The sequence below is a fragment of the Cherax quadricarinatus genome, chromosome 46 (genome assembly GCF_038502225.1).
Source record: "Cherax quadricarinatus isolate ZL_2023a chromosome 46, ASM3850222v1, whole genome shotgun sequence".
Classification (NCBI taxonomy): domain Eukaryota; kingdom Metazoa; phylum Arthropoda; class Malacostraca; order Decapoda; family Parastacidae; genus Cherax; species Cherax quadricarinatus.
In genome coordinates, this window is record NC_091337.1 from 7,075,347 (window position 1) to 7,096,348 (window position 21,002).

A 21,002-nucleotide genomic window follows, 5' to 3' on the forward strand; every position below is an offset into this window, starting at 1 on the left:
TTAAGGAAGCTCTCCACATAGGAGGATAGGCGGTAAAACCAGGAGGGCGGGGTGTTCAGGGTGGGGGCGGGGCTCCATGACCTGTTTACCCGTTGAAGGTTCCGGGATCATTGCTCCCCTGTGGCCCAATCTCAGACCTGACTTTCAGGTTGACTCCCTCCTCAGGCTCCTGGCACTCGCACCATATGCATCCTAATGTCGTCTCCGAAGCTGATCAGGAATGGATTGGACGAGCTCATCAAGTTACCTCTTAAAGAAAGGAGTTTACTGGTAGTTTCCTGATATTTGAAGGGAGGTTTGCTGGAAAGCCTTAGCTTATTGAATTAACTCTTATTATACTCCTCCTTATCATTTTGTTTGTACCATTTGCCTTTTCAATAAGGCAGCCTCTGATTTTATTTTATTGACTATTACTTTCTGAGCCCAATTGAATTGTTTGCATTTTGTGTGCCGTTACACCATTATCACACCTATTGAAAGATTTTGGGATGTCTTTGCTTATTATAACTGCATATTGCACATCTTCCACCTTCTCCAGGTTCATGTAGTTTTCAGCCGCGAGAAGCAGGTTCGTCCTCTTCCAAGCCCATGTAAGCTGTGTCATAAGAAAAATGATTCATCTAGAGCAGTGGTTCCCAAACTTTTTCAGCTTGTTACCCAATTTAACATGCCACATAAAGCATGTTACCCCTTTCACAAAATGTTGTTATTATTGATATATATGGCTAAACGTGAACGTATACAGCCTCGCATACTCTGCTAATCCTAGCAAAACCATTGAAAACGTAAGAACCACACATACATTATATATAAAATTAATAATAGCTACAAATTCACAGTAACAGTGGGTAAATACTAACTATATACTGCACAGGGCAGTACACATACATACCAGCTTATGTCTACCTCGGCTGATGCTCACAGATAAACTGACAGTGTGAAATAGAGGCAGCCTCAGGAAGTGAGTGACGCGTACTGGACAGGTCGATCTGGGCTACTGAGTGACTTTTGTCCTGAAGCATACTTGTCAAAATACTTTTGGGTTTCCACACACTTAGCTATATATTTCTTCTTTTCTAATACTGTATATTAGTTTTTGATGTTTATTGTTATTTGGTTTAACTTTATTACTTATAATAGGTTTACTTTACAACTTTATATACTAAGACAAAGTTAACAATAATCCTCATACCGGGTACCGCATTGATTTCTTGATTTTCAGAATTCATAACTTTTTTTCTGTCACCCCTCCATTACCCCCCAAAAATGATTAAATTACCCCCAGGGGGTAATTTACCCCCAGTTTGGGAACCACTGATCTAGAGACTAAAGTCAGTACTGTATAATACTAGTTAATATTGATTATTATTTTTTTACTATTAATTTATTACACTTTTTTCCTCCTTTTCCCCCCTCTTTCACTCTGCCTCTCATTCAGCGTGATTTGTTCCACTCTCTGACTACATTATTGGTAAACTATCTGCAGAACTTTCTTATGCATTTTTACTAGATCGTGGTGGGGCCACAAGAGGAGTTGGGGCTCAAGGAGCGACTTCAGGAACAGTGGTTCAGTACCAACTTGACCAGAGGCGACATGATTCCTCTCCTCCAGACATTCACTCACCAGTCTGCCTTCGCCAGATACAGGAAGGACGGCATCCTGCAGTAAGTGCCATTACTCTGTCATGCCAGATACGGGAAGTACTAAGGTGGATAGCAACTTACTTCTAAGAGGTTATATATGGCCTCTAAGACGCAAGTGAGTTACGAGGTTGTTAGAGATTGTTTTTCAGTTTCAGGATAGCGAGTAAGTGTAACTAATTAGACAAAGATGTGGTGACGGAAAACTACGAACGCAGAGTTTGCCTCCACCACTAATATTAGTCTGGCCCTGGAGACCAGACATTAACAAAATTAGTCAGCAGTAGCTAAGAGGTGGGTAAGGAACTAATGACTCGACATCCACAAATAAAACAGAGTAGACATACACGTATACAAACCAATTTGCTCATAAACACACAAATAGGAAGTTAGTAACATAAAAAATTGTAACACTGGATATTCCAAATTTTAAGCTTCGAGGAAACAGGGATCAAAAGCAGTGAGAATAACCATAACTAATACTAAAGCGATAGTAAATATCCCTTCAACTAACAGCAGAACACCGAAACAGGATACTATTATTATATGTGAAGCTTAGAACCTGTGTCATTCAGTGCAAAGCATGGTGGATGCTCGATCCTTAGGTTCCTAAGAGCAAAATACTGCTTTACTCACTCAGTTTGAGTTCATAAAAGCAGGGCTTGAACTCCCTCTGGAGGGAGGGGGATGTTACAGTTCGAGCTGGGGAAAGACATGTCTTGAATTATATCTGTGCACCTTTGCCTAGACAGCTGTAGAATGTATGATGATGAAAGTTTCCTTTTCTGAATCACCTTTCTTTGGTAGACGACAGCCGGTGTGGCAAGAAATAAACAGTAAGAGGAGCAGTAGTAACCACTACAGTAAATGACAGAGGAGAACCCACTGAGCTACTGCAAAGCTACTGGTCATAGGAGGCTAATTACATGGTTAAAGTTAAGTATGAAAAAGATTAAAGAAAGTTAACTCTTCAGTGAAGAACAAAAAGGAACAATACCGTGACTGGAATACACAAATAACCAGCACATACGAGAGAAGCTTACGACGACGTTTCGGGTCATTAGTGTATTAACCTTCGAGTATAAATCTGAGGACTTGATAGTCCTCAGATTTATATTGGCTTGTTTCTGGTCATCTTTCAATAAGTGACCAGGAACAAGCTCAAGACAAATAAATCATAAGGACTTCAGGAGGGTGGTTTGAAAGAGGAACAATGGTGGATGCGGATTTAAAAATAAAAGTATATTAGGGCCCATGAAACTAGGAATTTAGAAGCGGAGACAATAATCGTAGCTCCTGATAGTGTTGCTCTGACCCTTGCAGGTTCACGTTGGACATTCCTGAGGGAGCAGAAGAGCTGGAGGTGACGGCAACGTACAGGGACTCTGTCAGTACATCGTCGGCCAAGGTAAGGGGAGTGCCGGTCCACTCACCCAAGGGCCGCTACCTTCACCTCACCACCAGTACTGACACCGCCACTGTTGGAGAATTCGCTATTTTTCAAGTCAGGGCCAATTTCCGTATGGACAAGTTCCAGTATATGGTGAGTGGTGATTAATTTGTGCATTAATAAGCAGCGATTGCACAATGTGAATGGATGTTGTGTACTAGTGAGTGGTAGTTGTTTTTTTGCAACATTGTGTGGTGATTGTTTTTTGCTAGTGAGTGGTGGTGATTTTGTTGTGATTGGTGGTGATTTGGTGCTAGGAAGTGGGAGGAGAGTGTGTGTAATAGTGAGTGACTGGTGATTATTTTGTGACCTAGTGATTGATGGTTTGGATTATATGTAACCTAGTGAGATGTGGTGTGACCTAATTTGTTTGATTTTAGTTTCTTCAGGCCATTATCATATGAAGTTACTACAGTATACATAAACAATTTATGTATGTTTAAATCGTATTTCGTTAAATACTGTATAAATATAAATATACAAAAACTGATGTGTTATGATCATCCCTGCAATTTATCGAAACGATTTATATTCATGGTTTATGGTGTAACCTAGTAAGCGTTATTTATATTTTGTGATCTTAAAGATCTGGAGAGGATGGAACAAAATAGAATGACTTGGAGGGCATATAAAGCTGTAGTGGAAGGAAGGCTGGGTAGGGGTCGGCCTAGGAAATGTTGGAGGGAGGGGGTAAAGGAGGTTATTGTGTTCGAGGGGCTTGTACTTCCAGCAAGCGTGCGTCAACGTGGTAGATAGGAGCAAGTGGAGACGAATGATTTTTATGACTTGACGGGCAACATGTTGGAGTGTGAGCAAAGTAACATTTATGAAGGGATTCAGGGAAACCGGTTAGCCAGATTTGAGTCCTGGAGGTGGTGCTCATTTGAGGGGTGTTGATATGTTTCAGTTTTATAACTAGTATAGGCAAGACAATAATGGAGTGAATGATGATGAAAGTGTTTCTTCTTTTTCGGGTCATCCTACCTCGGTGGGAAATGGCCGATGTGTTAATAAAAAAATATTTTGACAGTTTTCAACTCTTGACGATGTAGAAAGTTAAGGTTGTAAACATTGCTGCATCCTGTGTCACCTTGAAGGATGCACGGGTCCTCAGAGGCTCAAAGAATGTAATTCAACCCATTGGGAGTATATACCTTCATATATTCATGTTCAGTTACTTAAAATATGTCTCAAGGTCCTAGAGATTTTTCCTGATATTTTATTAAAGCCATTTTTTTGTTTTCCTTAATTTAGCTGAACTGACTCATGTCTTGTGTACATTTAGGCTGATACTATATTATAGCCACAAAAAATGCTAACCCAAATAGTTAAGGAATGTCTGCAATCAGGTCGCAGTATAACACCTGTTATATCGATGTAGTGTTATGTATTGCCTGTCCCTTGTCCCGTTTAATACTAATATATGGAAATACCACGCCTCTATAAGGAGAGGATTCCTCTATACTGAAGAGGTGTGTCTATACACTTTCAAACAAATAACGAGCTGTACGAATACTGTGGAATTTAACGTTGTATGATGCCTCGTGTGACAGGTGATGGCTAAGGGTGTGTTAGTGCACTCATCCACGGAGGAGGTTTGGTGGGCGGGGACTGAGGGTGTCACCACCTTGAGTGTAGCAGTGTCCAGGGAGATGGCTCCTCGCTTTACACTCATCGTCCTCCATGTGGCCCCAGATGCTGAGGTCCTCGTCGACACTATTCACGTCTCTGTCAGTCTTCAGCACTCCATGAAGGTTAGTCACCAGACTACTATGGACGCAGATCTTATATCTCGTCAACATAACTCTCATGAACTACATCAAAATAAATCATCAGTGTTTCGGCTCCGTGATTGCTTCCCAGGTCCAGGTCAGCAATGATCACCTGGTTTTCTCATTTTGACTGCATTTACGTCCGGTGCAGAATGGTTTTTTTTTGTTTTACAATGCTACAAGGAATGAGTTGTCGAATTGTCAACATTGTGTCCTGATCACTAGTCAAACTGGGGTTTCCTCAGTTCACTGATAAATACTCACTATATAGATATATATATATATATATATATATATATATATATATATATATATATATATATATATATATATATATTGTCGTGCCGAATATGTAAAACTGGCCAATTAGCAAGAACTCATTTAAAATTAAGTCCTTTCTGAAATTTTCTCTTATACGTTTAAAGCGTGTATGCACCTGGAGAAGAGAGAAGTGTAGAGGAGAGAGAGAGATTCTGGGAAATGTTGAGTGAATGCGTGGGGAGTTTTGAATCAAGTGTGAGAGTAATGGTGGTTGGGGATTTCAATGCTAAAGTGGGTAAAAATGTTATGGAGGGAGTAGTAGGTAAATTTGGGGTGCCAGGGGTAAATGTAAATGGGGAGCCTTTAATTGAGCTATGTGTAGAAAGAAATTTGGTAATAAGTAATACATATTTTATGAAAAAGAGGATAAATAAATATACAAGGTATGATGTAGCACGTAATGAAAGTAGTTTGTTAGATTATGTATTGGTGGATAAAAGGTTGATGGGTAGGCTCCAGGATGTACATGTTTATAGAGGGGCAACTGATATATCGGATCATTATTTAGTTGTAGCTACAGTTAGAGTAAGAGGTAGATGGGAAAAGAGGAAGGTGGCAACAACAAGTAAGAGGGAGGTGAAAGTGTATAAACTAAGGGAGGAGGAAGTTCGGGCGAGATATAAGCGACTATTGGCAGAAAGGTGGGCTAGTGCAAAGATGAGTAGTGGGGGGCTTGAAGAGGGTTGGAATAGTTTTAAAAATGCAGTATTAGAATGTGGGGCAGAAGTTTGTGGTTATAGGAGGGTGGGGGCAGGAGGAAAGAGGAGTGATTGGTGGAATGATGAAGTAAAGGGTGTGATAAAAGAGAAAAAGGTTATAAGAAGAGCAGAGTATATGGAGAGTAAAAGAAAGGTGAAGAGAGTGGTGAGAGAGTGCAAAAGGAGAGCAGATGAAAGAGTGGGAGAGGCACTGTCAAGAAATTTTAATGAAAATAAGAAAAAATTTTAGAGTTGAGTTAAACAAGTTAAGAAAGCCTAGGGAAAGTATGGATTTGTCAGTTAAAAACAGAGTAGGGGAGTTAGTAGATGGGGAGAGGGAGGTATTAGGTAGATGGCGAGAATATTTTGAGGAACTTTTAAATGTTGAGTAAGAAAGGGAGGCGGTAATTTCATGCACTGGCCAGGGAGGTATACCATTTTTAGGAGTGAAGAAGAGCAGAATGTAAGTGTGGTGGAGGTACGTGAGGCATTACGTAGAATGAAAGGGGGTAAAGCAGCTGGAACTGATGGGATCATGACAGAAATGTTAAAAGCAGTGGGGGATATAGTGTTGGAGTGGTTGGTACTTTTGTTTAATAAATGTATGAAAGAGGGGAAGGTACCTAGGGATTGGCGGAGAGCATGTATAGTCCCTTTATATAAAGGGAAGGGGGACAAAAGAGATTGTAAAAATTATAGAGGAATAAGTTTACTGAATATACCAGGAAAAGTATACGGTAGGGTTATAATTGAAAGAATTAGAGGTAAGACAGAATGTAGGATTGCGGATGAGCAAGGAGGCTTCAGAGTGGGTAGGGGATGTGTAGTTCAAGTGTTTACATTGAAGCATATATGTGAACAGTATTTAGATAAAGGTAGGGAAGTTTTTATTACATTTATGGATTTAGAAAAGGCATATGATAGTGGATAGAGGAGCAATGTGGCGGATGTTGCAAGTATATGGAATAGGTGGTAAGTTACTAAATGCTGTAAAGAGCTTTTATGAGGATAGTGAGGCTCAGGTTAGGGTGTGTAGAAGAGAGGGAGAATACTTCCCGGTAAAAGTAGGTCTTAGACAGGGATGTGTAATGTCACCATGGCTGTTTAATATATTTATAGATGGGGTTGTAAAAGAAGTAAATGCTAGGGTGTTCGGGAGAGGGGTGGGATTAAATTATGGGGAATCAAATTCAAAATGGGAATTGACACAGTTACTTTTTGCTGATGATACTGTGCTTATGGGAGATTCTAAAGAAAAATTGCAAAGGTTAGTGGATGAGTTTGAGAATGTGTGTAAAGGTAGAAAGTTGAAAGTGAACATAGAAAAGAGTAAGGTGATGAGGGTATCAAATGATTTAGATAAAGAAAAATTGGATATCAAATTGGGGAGGAGGAGTATGGAAGAAGTGAATGTTTTCAGATACTTGGGAGTTGACGTGTCGGCGGATGGATTTATGAAGGATGAGGTTAATCATAGAATTGATGAGGGAAAAAAGGTGAGTGGTGCGTTGAGTTATATGTGGAGTCAAAAAACGTTATCTATGGAGGCAAAGAAGGGAATGTATGAAAGTATAGTAGTACCAACACACTTATATGGATGTGAAGCTTGGGTGGTAAATGCAGCAGCGAGGAGACGGTTGGAGGCAGTGGAGATGTCCTGTCTAAGGGCAATGTGTGGTGTAAATATTATGCAGAAAATTCGGAGTGTGGAAATTAGGAGAAGGTGTGAAGTTAATAAAAGCATTAGTCAGAGGGCAGAAGAGGGGTTGTTGAGGTGGTTTGGTCATTTAGAGAGAATGGATCAAAGTAGAATGACATAGAAAGCACATAAATCTATAGGGGAAGGAAGGAGGGGTAGGGGTCGTCCTCGAAAGGGTTGGAAAGAGGGGGTAAAGGAGGTTTTTGTGGGCGAGGGGCTTGGACTTCCAGCAAGCGTGCATGAGCGTGTTAGATAGGAGTGAATGGAGACGAATGATACTTGGGACCTGACGATCTGTTGGAGTGTGAGCAGGGTAATATTTAGTGAAGGGATTCAGGGAAACCGGTTATTTTCATATAGTCGGACTTGAGTCCTGGAAATGGGAAGTACAATGCCTGCACTTTAAAGGAGGGGTTTGGGATATTGGCAGTTTGGAGGGATATGTTGTGTATCTTTATATGTGTATGCTTCTAAACTGTTGTATTCTAAGCACCTCTGCAAAAGCAGTGATAATGTGTGAGTGTGGTGAAAGTATTGAATGATGATGAAAGTATTTTCTTTCTTTTTTGGGTCACCCTGCCTCGGTGGGAGACGGCCGACTTGTTGAAAAAAAAAAAGTTTAAAGATATATTTTTTCAGTAATGTTAATGTAATTTTTTTTAATTTTGCACCAAAAGAATCTTAGAAAACTTACCTAACCTTATTATAATAAGAAAAATTTATTTTAGCATAACCCAACTAAATATATTTTAGATTTGTTTACAGTAATTTAATACTAAACAAACCCAGTGAAATACTACTGGGATGTGATTTTTTCCTCGATTTTTTTTATATGAAAAAAAAATATTTTGAGTTTCTCTCAATTTCATCAAAGGCTTCTTTGTTCCATCTTTCTCACCTGGAGATCAGCAATTCATCAAGAAATGTCAACACTAAATTTACTCCCAAACCTACGGGGATACAAGGGATATCCAACATGGGATACTCATTTTTGGTTACTTATAAATATATATTGACATCATTAGATAATATTTATTATACAACCAATCAATTACAAATAGATCGATAATATGAGTTTGTCATGAATATGAAGCTTCTAATATTTCACCAAATGTTGATTACTATGTCCTATGTAGCAAGTTAACAACTCACTTTACATGAAAGTATCCTATATAATCTATTTATTATAAATGCTATAATAAATTATATTTGGATATTCACTGGAGAGTACACTTTAAATAATTTTACAGAATTTTATATATTTTATTTTTAGGTAAATATGTGTTGCAGTTGCTTTTGCCAGCATTTGCACTAGCATATTGTGTGATTGATAGCGTGCTGCAATAAGTAATAGGAATAGAGGGAGGTGAGCCTTACGTTTATTGGAGGAAGAGATACACAATGTTTGGCGCTAGCCCACGCCAGGCCGTAGGCCGGCGAAAGTGAACTAATATGACTTTCGACCTGTCCTGCGTCTGTACAGTGAGTGAGAGTGAAATAGCATGCACTGTGTTGAGCTCTAGTCTGAACCATGTCTGCTGCATGACAGCATAGCTCCAATACAAGCAAGCCGCAAAATATGAAGGCCTAGCTGGATATATATATATATATATATATATATATATATATATATATATATATATATATATATATATATATATATATATATATATATATAATATATATATATTATATCTGTTGGAAATTCTACGGTAGTAAGTAACATCTAACAGAGTTGGTATTTACTTTTTTAGTTTAGTTACACATATTTTAGTCACAAAAGTAAGAATACTACTAGGATTCACCTATATGCTGTACTTTAATAACGTTATTTGCACGTAGGAAGTGTTTAACTATAATTTAGAAAATTTTCAAACTTGCACCTCTGAAAGTAGAGAAAGGAGGCAGAACGTGGAATTGCTTTTGGTGAGTAGTGAAGCGTAGGCACGTTAGATTTGTTAAACCTAATGCAATATGTTTTTAACTACACCATTTCAAATACTCTTAAGTGGTAAAGGAACATATGTATATATGAATAATACCTTGGTGAAACTACTATTGGGAGCTGTCCACAGATAACCAGGAGTGACCACATGATCTTCTCCTGGAGGCACGAAGTCAACCATTAACCATGGTAAGTAAAGATGAACTATGTAAACAACAGTATTAATACAGATATTTGTTTGGTGATTAATAATTTTCTACAGCTTCATTGGGATAAGTATTATATCCTATTATTATCCTATTATAAAAAATATATTGAGATTCTCTTCTCATAAACCAATTTGTTGCAGATACCAAAGCACTGATGAGACTTGACTTTCCTTTCACTGAGGTTATTGTGAATTTCCGAACAGTGAGATATTCAAGGAGTGGCAGTCATTCCTACACAACAAGTAAGAAAAATAAATTTCTTGTTACATGGGATATTAATACTTCCAGAATATAATTTTTTCCCAACAAGGAAACAGGTACCTTCAAAAGTATTATATAGCAATTAAATAATATATAGCAATTAAATATACATTTCTCACATTAACCTGGCCTTACGAGCTAGTAAATAAATAATTTCTTGTATCATGTTGGAACTTCGAGTTGGATAAGAAATGAATATTTCTCAGAGAAGCCATCGTTCATCTCTTAATTTCATTTGTTCAACTTATCTAAATTCTCCTGTACAATTTTACAGTCATCCTATTAATATATATTTTTTTGCATTATCTTCAGATATATTCAAATAGTTATTTATTCCTTCATATATGAAGGTTAAATCATCAAGGTGAGCAGTGATCCTTGTGGGATCCCATATATCATGTTACACTATAAAGACACTTTGTTACATCTTACCACGGTATATTTCTCAAAAAGTTTATCATCCTGTAAAATAATTTACCATTTATACTCATATTTTGCAATTTCAAAATTTTTTTTCTTTCATGAGCTAATCAATCAATCAAGGACTCACAGGTAAGGACCCACGAGGGGCGAGGGGCAAGTGGGGACAGTACGAAGAATAGACGGTGAGAGGAATGTCTTGAGTCGAAGAGAGAAGAGTCAGGACTAGACCCAACTGCTAAGCCTGGCTAAACAATAACGAAGACGACATAGAAGACAGCAGGAACTCTGCGGGTGCTGACTGCAACTTGCTGGACGGAAGATTGCTGCATCTTGATGTTGATTGGCGGCTGGCAGAAGCTGGAGGTGTAGTCAAGGGAGGCTAGCTTCTTGATTGGTCAGGTGTCGTTAAATTGTGAGTCAGAAGTTACTTCAGTTCTTCAGTGTTGGAGGCATTCCTTATGTTGTGCAGTTGTTGGAAGGAAACGATGAGTAGTCTTGTAATCTTGGGTCGAAATACTGGGTCGGCTTGTAACTGGTCAAGGGTCATCTTGAGTGTAGTGTAGGAGCAGTGGGATCCTTTACGATTTGTAAACTTGACTGTTCTGTCGTGTATTTTCTCGTACAAAGTGTCGACATTCATCGTGGATTCTTGGTCAGGAGTCGTATAAAAAGTTATATCTTTCCAGTGCAGGTATTGATCTCGATGTTGGTCTTCTGTATTAATACGTCGAGTGATGGCTGGAGAGGTTTTTGTTGGTGGTTGCAGCATTGAAGGTTCTTTCAATGTTGGTGTCTCTGCTAGAGAGTGTGTAGAAGACTGTGGTAGAATCGTGGCTTCTGATTGGTCCATATGAGTAGTGGTGAGTGGAAGTGAAGGAGGTACGCCGCCACGACGAGCCAATCGACGAGTAGGAGGTGATCGACGAATAGGAGGCGTAGTGCTGACTTGGATGTTATCAGGTGAACGTTGATTGGAGGATTCAAAATAGGATGCGTCGTCTTTGTCAATTATTAATTCCTTCAAGTCATCTGGCGCTTCAAAACTGACGATCTTTGGGATTATTTTCAAAATTTCAGCTGATGGTGGACTTGCAGGGAAGTTAAATGATGGCATGTTGTTGAGTGCAAGAAGTTCATTGATAGTCGTGTTGAAAGAGCCAGGTTTTGCAGCATTTTGCATGTGGGCAAACATCATGCAGTAATAGAATTTGGTGGAAATATCATCAGGTGGAGGTTGGGTAGTGAGAGGTGGTGGAGACGACTGTTGAGTAGCTTGTAGAATCTTGGATGTTGTAGATTGAATCTTGGCAATTGCAGCGTATGTAGGAGAGGTTCCAGATGACCTCTTTGTTTCTTCCTTCAGTTTCTTAGAAAGGATATCCTTTCGCACTGGACACTTGGCTGCAAGAGTATGGTGATCACTCTTACAGTTGATGCAAGTGGAAGCAGCAGTGGAAGTGCAAGAACGAAAATCGTTGTCCTGCAGAACCACAGGTGGAACATATCTTCTTATTCTTCACGTGGCAGTCGGCAGTAGAGTGACTGTACGAGTAACATGTCCAGCAAGGTGTTATGTACGTGAAACGTTCAGGTTCAATCTGTCGAGGGTTGATATAGTAATAAGAGATGGCCAGGCCATCAGACAGTGCTCTGGTCGCCATGGTAACGTCCAGGAATGTGACCTTGAGCATTGAGGAAGCGTTGGGAATCTTCACTACAGTGTCAATCTTGGCCCAGGTGTTGAGGTCTTCAAGTGATGTAGTAATTTCCTGGATTGTCATGTTCATGATCAGCTTGTCAAGACGTTTCATAAACACTGAACGTTTTGCAAGCATGTATGGTGACGTAGAGATGGTAAAGCCTCGGTCTTCTAAGGTCTTCATGGCAGTAGGTGTAAGCACCTTGTCAGCTTCAGTATCATCGAGAAAAGTGACGATGATAGCTCCCTTCAGTGACGTGATCTTGGAGAACTTTGCGTGCAGACAAGTGTTGAGAGAAGCTGCAAGCTCAAGCTTCGTGGCGTCATCGACGACAGCAGACTTGGGCTTAATTCTCACGATGAGACATCGTGGAGATGGTAGAGGTTCCCCTCCCCAACGGGGATCGTAGGGATACTGTGCAAGTAAGGAGAGCTGCTATGACCTGCCAGGGCGAGAGTCAACAGCAGAATCCTCTCTTTTCATGAGCTATAGAAACTATTACATTCTTGTATACTTTATATAACTATGTTAATGCATACGCAGAATTTATATGTTATAAAGCCAGACTGCTGCTTATTACTTAGAAATTTTTGCCCTTCGGATGTTTTTTTTCTATTGAGTTTGATGGCCTTATCATTTTTTCTATATAGTGATACAGTATTTGTCATCTTTCATTTATCTACTAATTTCCTTTTTTATAATAGTCTCGCATATTCTAAAATGGATAAATTAATTATGGACATTCTTTAAAAACCCTCTGTGATATCTCGCCTGGCCCTGCTATTAATGTTTATAGAGGAATGTTTTGGGGAAGAAAATATTGTTGGAATCTGTGAAAAATAAAGTTCTCTGACAATGTGCTCGTATGTAAGTTTGAAGGTTAGGAAAATTCTAAATTAATTTTTAAGCAGAAACATAAAAACTTACTGGTCATTTATATATAAAAATATGGTTATAAATGACCATAATTTTTAAAGGGGTGGACCGGTAAGCCAGCGGAAGGCCTCGGTCAGATGACCAAAGCTCCAAAGGCGGGTCATCTGACTAAGACCCGCGTCAGTAAACATTTATCCTGTTTACTGACGAACCTTACCTAACCTAACCTAACCTGGTCATTTTGCACATATACCCCCCCCCCCCCCGAAAAAAAATGAAAAAAAAAAATGTTTTATAATCTGCTGGATTTTTGGTTTTAGAGTATGGTATCCAGTGTCAAATGTCATGTAATACTCTTATTATGTGTAGTATATGGCATTTAACTCACTGACTGTTGTATCTTTAAACATGAAATTTGTTTCTGTTTATTTTCAGGCAATATCTCTGAAGCTTCTTTCATATCCATTTAATACCATTACATGTAATATTTTTTTCTTCAAAGAATGTGCTATTATTTCTGCTAGGTGTCAAGTAACCTTTATTATCTCTTAAGTTCCTCTGAGGTAATTTCAGTAGGAGTTCATTTATTTCATTTGTCTGTTGTTTAGTTAAATTACTGGAACCTCCTGAATTTACAATTTTAATTCATATATTTGTATTAACTAAAAATTGTATATACCGATATATACTTAGATGTATTGATATTTTTTCTTTTCTGCAAATGAAGACTGTGTACTTGATTCTAGGGAAATTAACGATTACAAAATCGTGTAGATAATAGTCTTCGAATAGAAATTAATCTGTAAATAAAAAATATTAGATAATACACTTTCAAATTAATATATAAATTATAATTTATTATTTTATTTATAACAAAATTTAATACTAATATAGGATTTTATGAAAGTGAGTTGTTAACATTGTATCTGATATGGTGCTAATTATCTGGTGAACTATTATTATTAATTTCACAGATGACAAACGCACACATGTTGTCGATCTATTTGTAAATGATTGGTTACCTAATGAATATCATGTAATGAACTTTTATGTAATTTCAATAAAAATTATCATGGAACATCCGAACCTTGTCTACTGAGTGTTAACAGAGTTCTGGGAGGAACCAAACCATTATTCCATGCGTACATATCTGTATGTTTTGGGAAAACTCTAGTTTTGACATCTTTGGGCAAATTGCTAATTTCCCCATTCTGGGTCTTGTCACATACCCTCGTCCATGTAGTACATATGCTCACGTCTACCATTTTTACACACAAATGCCACATTTGCCTTCCTCTTATCAATATATTCTGGTACCGGAGTGAATAACGACAGCTGGAAATCTAAGCGAATTGTGTTCGATCCTGACATGAATAATTTTTTTTAGTTAGGTTAAACAGTTTGGATGTTTCTCTCTACAATGTTTAGTTAAGGCAACTTTCTCTGTTTAAGATGTGCAGCAATGCTGCCATTTGTTGTGGAGAATGTCTAACACGGTAAAAATGATGGTGTTACCATCTTTAGGTAGCACTCGACACTATGAATGTTGAGGATAGTACCAAGAGATAGAATTCATCATTGGCAGGTATAGTATGTTTAATATAAAGGATGGTTTGTGGGTAGGTATTTGAAGGGAAGTTCTGAATAGTAGGAAGACACAAAAACTGAAATTTTTACATTACCGTGAAGGTAACTTGTGTAAACAATGAATTACGTATTTCCCCCCTGGCGGGCAAGGGTGGCGCTTTGGTTAAATGACGCCACAACCGTACAACATATGACATTAAGTTCTCGGTGTTATAAAATATTAGAAATAAAAGTTTTTGGTATTAAGGCCAAGCGAGACCATTCTGGAGGACGACCCACAGGTGGAGGTAGTGCTGAATCAACATAAGGACCACTCCAAGAGGACGGTGGAGGCGACGATGTGGGCGCCCCCAGGCTCCCTGATAGCTCTCTCCTGCGCCCGTACGCCCACTTGGCGCAAGCAGCAGCACAATCGCATTACCCACACCCGCCTTCTGAAGGCGGCGCTACATATGGAACCCCACCCGAGGTTAGTCTCTAGTCACATTGTTTGTGCCATAAACTTTCCTTTCCAAATAACTGCGATTCAATGATTAAATAAAATTGACCTGGCGTGACCTATAAAATTTCGTGCCATAATTTCCCCCCCTAAGCATGTGTCATGGACTTCCCTAAATGTCACTAGTATCAGTGCAACTGTGATGTGATGATGTGGTTATGTTTGTCAGGTCAGTACACACTGTAACCAGGGCGTCACGAAGCGGTGCCTGGACGGAGCACCTGGCTGCTCTCTCCGCCCATAACACTGGCTGGTGGAGCCTGGCATCCCTACACCTGGCTGGCCTCACAGTCCTCACCGACGCGATCCTCTTAGCCCCGCCCAATACAGGTAGGCCCTCTTGACTTGTCTACTTCTCACTCATGCCTCTTATGACTCGCCTGTCTTTATTTATTTATTTATTTATTTATTTATTTGAACATGATACAGTGAAGTACAAAGGAATACAGGTATTACAGTGCAACATGCCAAAGCCCCTTGTATGCAGAGCATTATGGGCAGGCTTAAAATTAACTTAAGATTAACTAAGCAGTGATATAGTATTCAGTGGTAAAAACATTATTATAAACAGATAACAATTTAGCACAAATGAGTATTACAAAGACAGGTCATACTGTCATTTACTGTGTTGCTGAGCATTCAGTATGATGGAGTATTATGTTAGGTAATGTAACTAAAAAATAAAGTTTGATTGGGTCACAGGTTAGACATTTAAAAATTGTATAATTATAAAACATTTGTTTTGCATACCTGCAAACGGAGTCAGAACTTCAAAACGATGTGTATATTTTTTTTTTTTCGTTTTCACGACTTATGAAATTTGTACACGAAAAAGAGTGACTTAATTATATACTGTTTGATTAAAATTTTGACTTTTGACTGAGTTGCATATAACAGACAGAATTAGGAAATTGCAAAATTAAGCATAAAATGTTGCAATAAATGGAATTTTTAATGTTTGGACAAGAATAATATAGCGATTAAAGTGGTTTTCATGGAGGTGCAGTCACTACGAGTACCACAGTGATCTTTACTGGTCCTGCTGTTCTGAGATATTTCGTTTATCATGAGAAACAGTAAAAAAAAGTCTTGACGCCGGTCTTGGTCGCATGACGACTTGCTTAGTAAAGGTTTTGATTATTTGACAGGTCTTCCACTAGCTTACCGATCCACTCCGTAAAATATATATCACTTATAAGATGTGATATTAAAGTTGCTGTATATTACAAATAGGCATTTCACACACACACGTTGAGGTATACTCTCCCATCTCATAGAAATACACATATCTATAGCATTTTTTTCAAGACAGTATAAATCTGAAGAATTATTTCCAGTGTCATGTAGACATCTAAAGTGGCGTGTGTACCGCAGGAGAGTGTGATCACCAGCTGGGCTTCCTTGAGTGCGGGGATGGCTCTTGTTACCGTCAGTCTGAGGTGTGTGACGGACGCATCCAGTGTGCCAACGCTGCTGACGAACTACACTGTATGTTACCTTTGCTCTAAATTCGTTTCACAGTCCCTTTTTCATATTATTATTATTTATAAGGCCTGTCTATTAGATAAGGGTTATTTAAGTTGCAGTTCACCTGAAAACTAACCAGATGGTTACTTTAATCCCAAAAATAAAAAATAAAGTAAACGTGTTTTTTTATATACACTGAGGTACAATAATGGTATACAGGTAAATAAGCAGGACACATATGCAACAGTTAGGTATCTTTATTCCGAAAAGTTTCGCCTACACAATAGACTTCTTCAGTCAAACATAGAGGCAGTGGAGGTATAAAGTTGATGTAATCAGCCCATCACCCTCAAAATAGTACGTTTGAGGGACCAACTACCTCAAAACTACTTCGAGGGTGATGAACCGATTACATCATCTTTACAGCTACACAGCTTATGGCTGTCTATTCGACTGAAGAAGCCTACTGTGTAGGCGAAACGTTTCAGAATAAAAATACCTAATTGTTGCATATGTGTCTTATTTATCTACACTGAGAAACATTGATACAGTCTTTTTAGTGTCTCCATGGAGGACTTTGTCTAAATTCTATAAAGTATTTATTAATATTTTTTTCAAATATAATTAACTCGGTAACGTCGCATTTCAGTTAGTCAGCATATAATTAAGTTAGAATCCAAAGTTGTTAAAATTAATTGTTAGTGTTCTAGGTAAGGCACACTTATTACAAATAATTTCCTTGCACACGCAGGTTTGTCAGTGTCTCGAGATCAGGAGCAAACAAATGACGAGGTCTTCAGTACAAATGGTATGAAAATTTTCTTCTTACAAACATTTGATGATTTTTAAGCTATTTATTATGTCAGGTTATGTTTTTACTACCTCTGTACAGTTACCAAACACAAAACCTATCAGTATTTTGCTAAAATAATATTAATGCTAACTTCCAGTTGTAATAGGTTACTTAGACGCACGATTATATCGTCATTGATTCTGTGGCCCCACTATACTAGGCTATCCAAAAATATGGTATATCCATGTAAGAACAACTCCAGACCTGCTAAAAAATGGTTATTATAACCATAATTTTTAAAGGGGTGGACCGGGAAGCCAGCGGAAGACCTCGGTCAGATGACCAAAAGCTTCAGTGGTGGGTCATCGTAACAGAGACCCGCGCCAGGAAACACTTGTCCTGTTACCTGACAAACCTAACCTGCTAGAGCTATTGTGCACATAAAGAAATGTTAAACGGTGTCATGACCTATCTGAAATCTCCAAGTTCAGAAGAATGTGAAAAAAAACAAAGTTTTTTTTTCACATTCTTCTGAACTTGGTTAACAGAAATGTGAAGCCAAGACAGCAGTGCCTAAATGTGCACAATAGGGTTAATAGATTACTTTGATTTATATCAAGAAGCATAAGTAACAGAGGCTATTTTACAGCTCTGTGCATCATTATTAATTTCTCAGTTTATGCAGTTCAGTTTTGGTCTCCATGCTACAGAATGGATATACATAAATTCATTTGAGAACATATAGAGAAGGATGACAAAATTAATTCAAGTATAAGGAATAACTCATACGTGGATAGACTGAAAGCTTTAAACATTCACTCACTCGAAAGACGTAGAATTAAGGGAAGATATTAACGTACATATACGTCGTACTCTGCAGCCAAACCACATTCAGCATTGTGACCGCATGGACTCGTGGTTTAATTAGTCCTGAATCTTCCATGCTCTGAAACACTTCCCTTAATTTGTTTTCCTTAAAACTTCGATAATTTTAAGCATATGTAGAAGGAAAATAGATTCCTTCTGCGTCAGTATTTTAGGAAAAGTGTATTAAGTGTGCATGTTTGGTGGACAGAATTGATGGAGGTGGAGTACAGACTGAAACAGAGGAGCTGGTGGAGGGACCTCTTCGACCAGCAGGAAGGCAGCTGGTGCCTCATCAATCGACACTTCGGTCAGTACACAACGCGCTTCACTGTCCACTAGTGAGTACTTGCTCGCACATACTAACAGAGAGTTCGTCTAGTATGTGCTACTCACTTAATAAGTTTTTAGATAATGTAGCCATCACATGCACACTTCCTATAACAACACTTGAAGTCACATCACTTGTAAGTTAAGTGGAGGAGTTTTAGTACCTTATGTACTCAATGTCCCTAACAATATGTACTGCTCTTTTCATGTACGTACTATGTGCAGTTTCCTTGTCATGTTGACCGTCTGTTCTCTAAAGAGAATATTGGGTTTCTAATATAATTTAAGAACGTGGCAAAACAAATGATTGTTGATTTTGTGGTGTCTGCATAAGCCTTCATGACATCGTTTTTTGTCACACACACACACACACACACACACACACACACACACACACACACACACACACACACACACACACAAAAAAAAAAAGCTCATGGAGCGGGGAGAGAGAGGGCCCGGTAGCAACCGGTGAAGAGGCGGGGCCAGGAGCTAAGACTCGACCCCTGCAACCACAAATAGGTGAGCAAATAGGTGAGCACACACACACACACACACATAAAAAAGAGTAAGGTGGTGAAGGTATCAAATGATTTAGATAAAGAAAAATTGGATATCAAATTGGGAAAGAGGAGTATGGAAGAAGTGAATGTTTTCAGATATTTGGGAGTTGACGTGTCAGCGGATGGATGTATGAAGGATGAGGTTAACCATAGAATTGATGAAAGAAAAAAAGTGAGTGGGGCGTTGAGGTATATGTGGAGACAAAAAACGGTATCTATGGAGGCAAAGAAGGAAATGTATGAAAGTATAATGGTACCAACACTCTTATATGGGTGTGAAGCTTGGGTTGTAGGTGCTGCAGCGAGGAGGCAGTTGGAGGCGGTGATATCCTGTCTAAGGGCAATGTGTGGTGTGAATAATATGTAGAAAATTCGAAGTGTGGAAATTAAGAGAAGGTGTGGAGACAGTGGAGTTAATAAAAGTATTAGAGGGTTGAAGAGGGGTTGTTGAGATGGTCTGGTCATTTAGAGAAAATGAATCAAAGTAGAATGGACATGGAGAGCGTATAAATCTGTAGAGGAAGGAAGGCGGGGTAGGGGTCGTCCTTGAAAAGGTTGGAGGGAGGGGGTAAAGGAGGTTTTGTGGGTGAGGGGCTTGGACTTCCAGCAACCATGCGTGAGCGTGTTAGATAGGGGTGAATGGAGACGAATGGTATTTGGGACCTGACGATCTGGGAGTGTGAGCAGGGTAATATTTAATGAAGGGATTTTGGGAAATCGGTTATTTTTATATAGCCGGACTTGAGTACTGGAACTGGGGAGTACAGTGCCTGCACTTTAAAGGAGGGGTTTGGGATATTGGCAGTTTGGAGGGATATGTTGTGTATCTTTATACGTATATGCTTCTAAACTGTTGTATTCTGAGCACCTCTGCAAAAACAGTGATTATGTATGAGTGAGGTGAAAGTGTTGGATGATGATAGTATTTTCTTTTTGGGGATTTTCTTTCTTTTTGGGTCACCCTGCCTCGGTGGGAGACGGCCAACTTGTTAAAAAAATATACATTTTTTTTTTTTTTTTTTTTTTTTTTTTTTTTTTTTTTTTTTTTTTTCAACAAGTCGGCCGTCTCCCACCGAGGCAGGGTGACCCAAAAAAGAAAGAAAATCCCCAAAAAGAAAATACTTTCATCATCATTCAACACTTTCACCACACTCGCACATTATCACTGTTTTTGCAGAGGTGCTCAGAATACAACAGTCTAGAAGCATACACATATAAAGATACACAACATATCCCTCCAAACTGCCAATATCCCAAACCCCTCCTTTAAAGTGCAGGCATTGTACTTCCCATTTCCAGGACTCAAGTCCGACTATATGAAAATAACCGGTTTCCCTGAATCCCTTCACTAAATATTACCCTGCTCACACTCCAACAGATCGTCAGGTCCCAAGTACCATTCGTCTCCATTCACTCCTATCTAACACGCTCACGCACGCTTGCTGGAAGTCCAAGCCCCTTACCCACAAAACCTCCTTTACCCCCTCTCTCCAACCCTTTCGAGGACGACCCCTACCCCGCCTTCCTTCCCCTATAGATTTATATGCTTTCCATGTCATTCTACTTTGATCCATTCTCTCTAAATGACCAAACCACCTCAACAACCCCTCTTCTGCCCTCTGACTAATACTTTTATTAACTCCACACCTTCTCCTAATTTCCACACTCCGAATTTTCTGCATAATATTTACACCACACATTGCCCTTAAACAGGACATCTCCACTGCCTCTAACCGTCTCCTCGCTGCTGCATTTACCACCCAAGCTTCACACCCATATAAGAGTGTTGGTACTACTATACTTTCATACATTCCCTTCTTTGCCTCCATAGATAACGTTTTTTGACTCCACATATACCTCAACGCACCACTCACCTTTTTTCCCTCATCAATTCTATGATTAAC

The 21,002-nt window shown here is 38.9% G+C and overlaps 1 protein-coding gene across 1 annotated transcript in view; it reads left to right on the plus strand.

Annotated features, from left to right (window-relative positions):
- The window catches only part of LOC128696733 (CD109 antigen), a 91,820-nt gene that overhangs the window by 30,466 nt on the left and 40,352 nt on the right, over positions 1 to 21,002 (plus strand). Inside the window, exons 10-17 of the mRNA XM_070094400.1 lie at positions 1,511 to 1,665; positions 2,965 to 3,184; positions 4,645 to 4,845; positions 14,864 to 15,051; positions 15,251 to 15,411; positions 16,456 to 16,569; positions 17,300 to 17,356; positions 18,417 to 18,515. Coding sequence (XP_069950501.1) covers positions 1,511 to 1,665; positions 2,965 to 3,184; positions 4,645 to 4,845; positions 14,864 to 15,051; positions 15,251 to 15,411; positions 16,456 to 16,569; positions 17,300 to 17,356; positions 18,417 to 18,515 — 1,195 coding nt within the window. The remainder of the gene's footprint in view (positions 1 to 1,510; positions 1,666 to 2,964; positions 3,185 to 4,644; positions 4,846 to 14,863; positions 15,052 to 15,250; positions 15,412 to 16,455; positions 16,570 to 17,299; positions 17,357 to 18,416; positions 18,516 to 21,002) is intronic.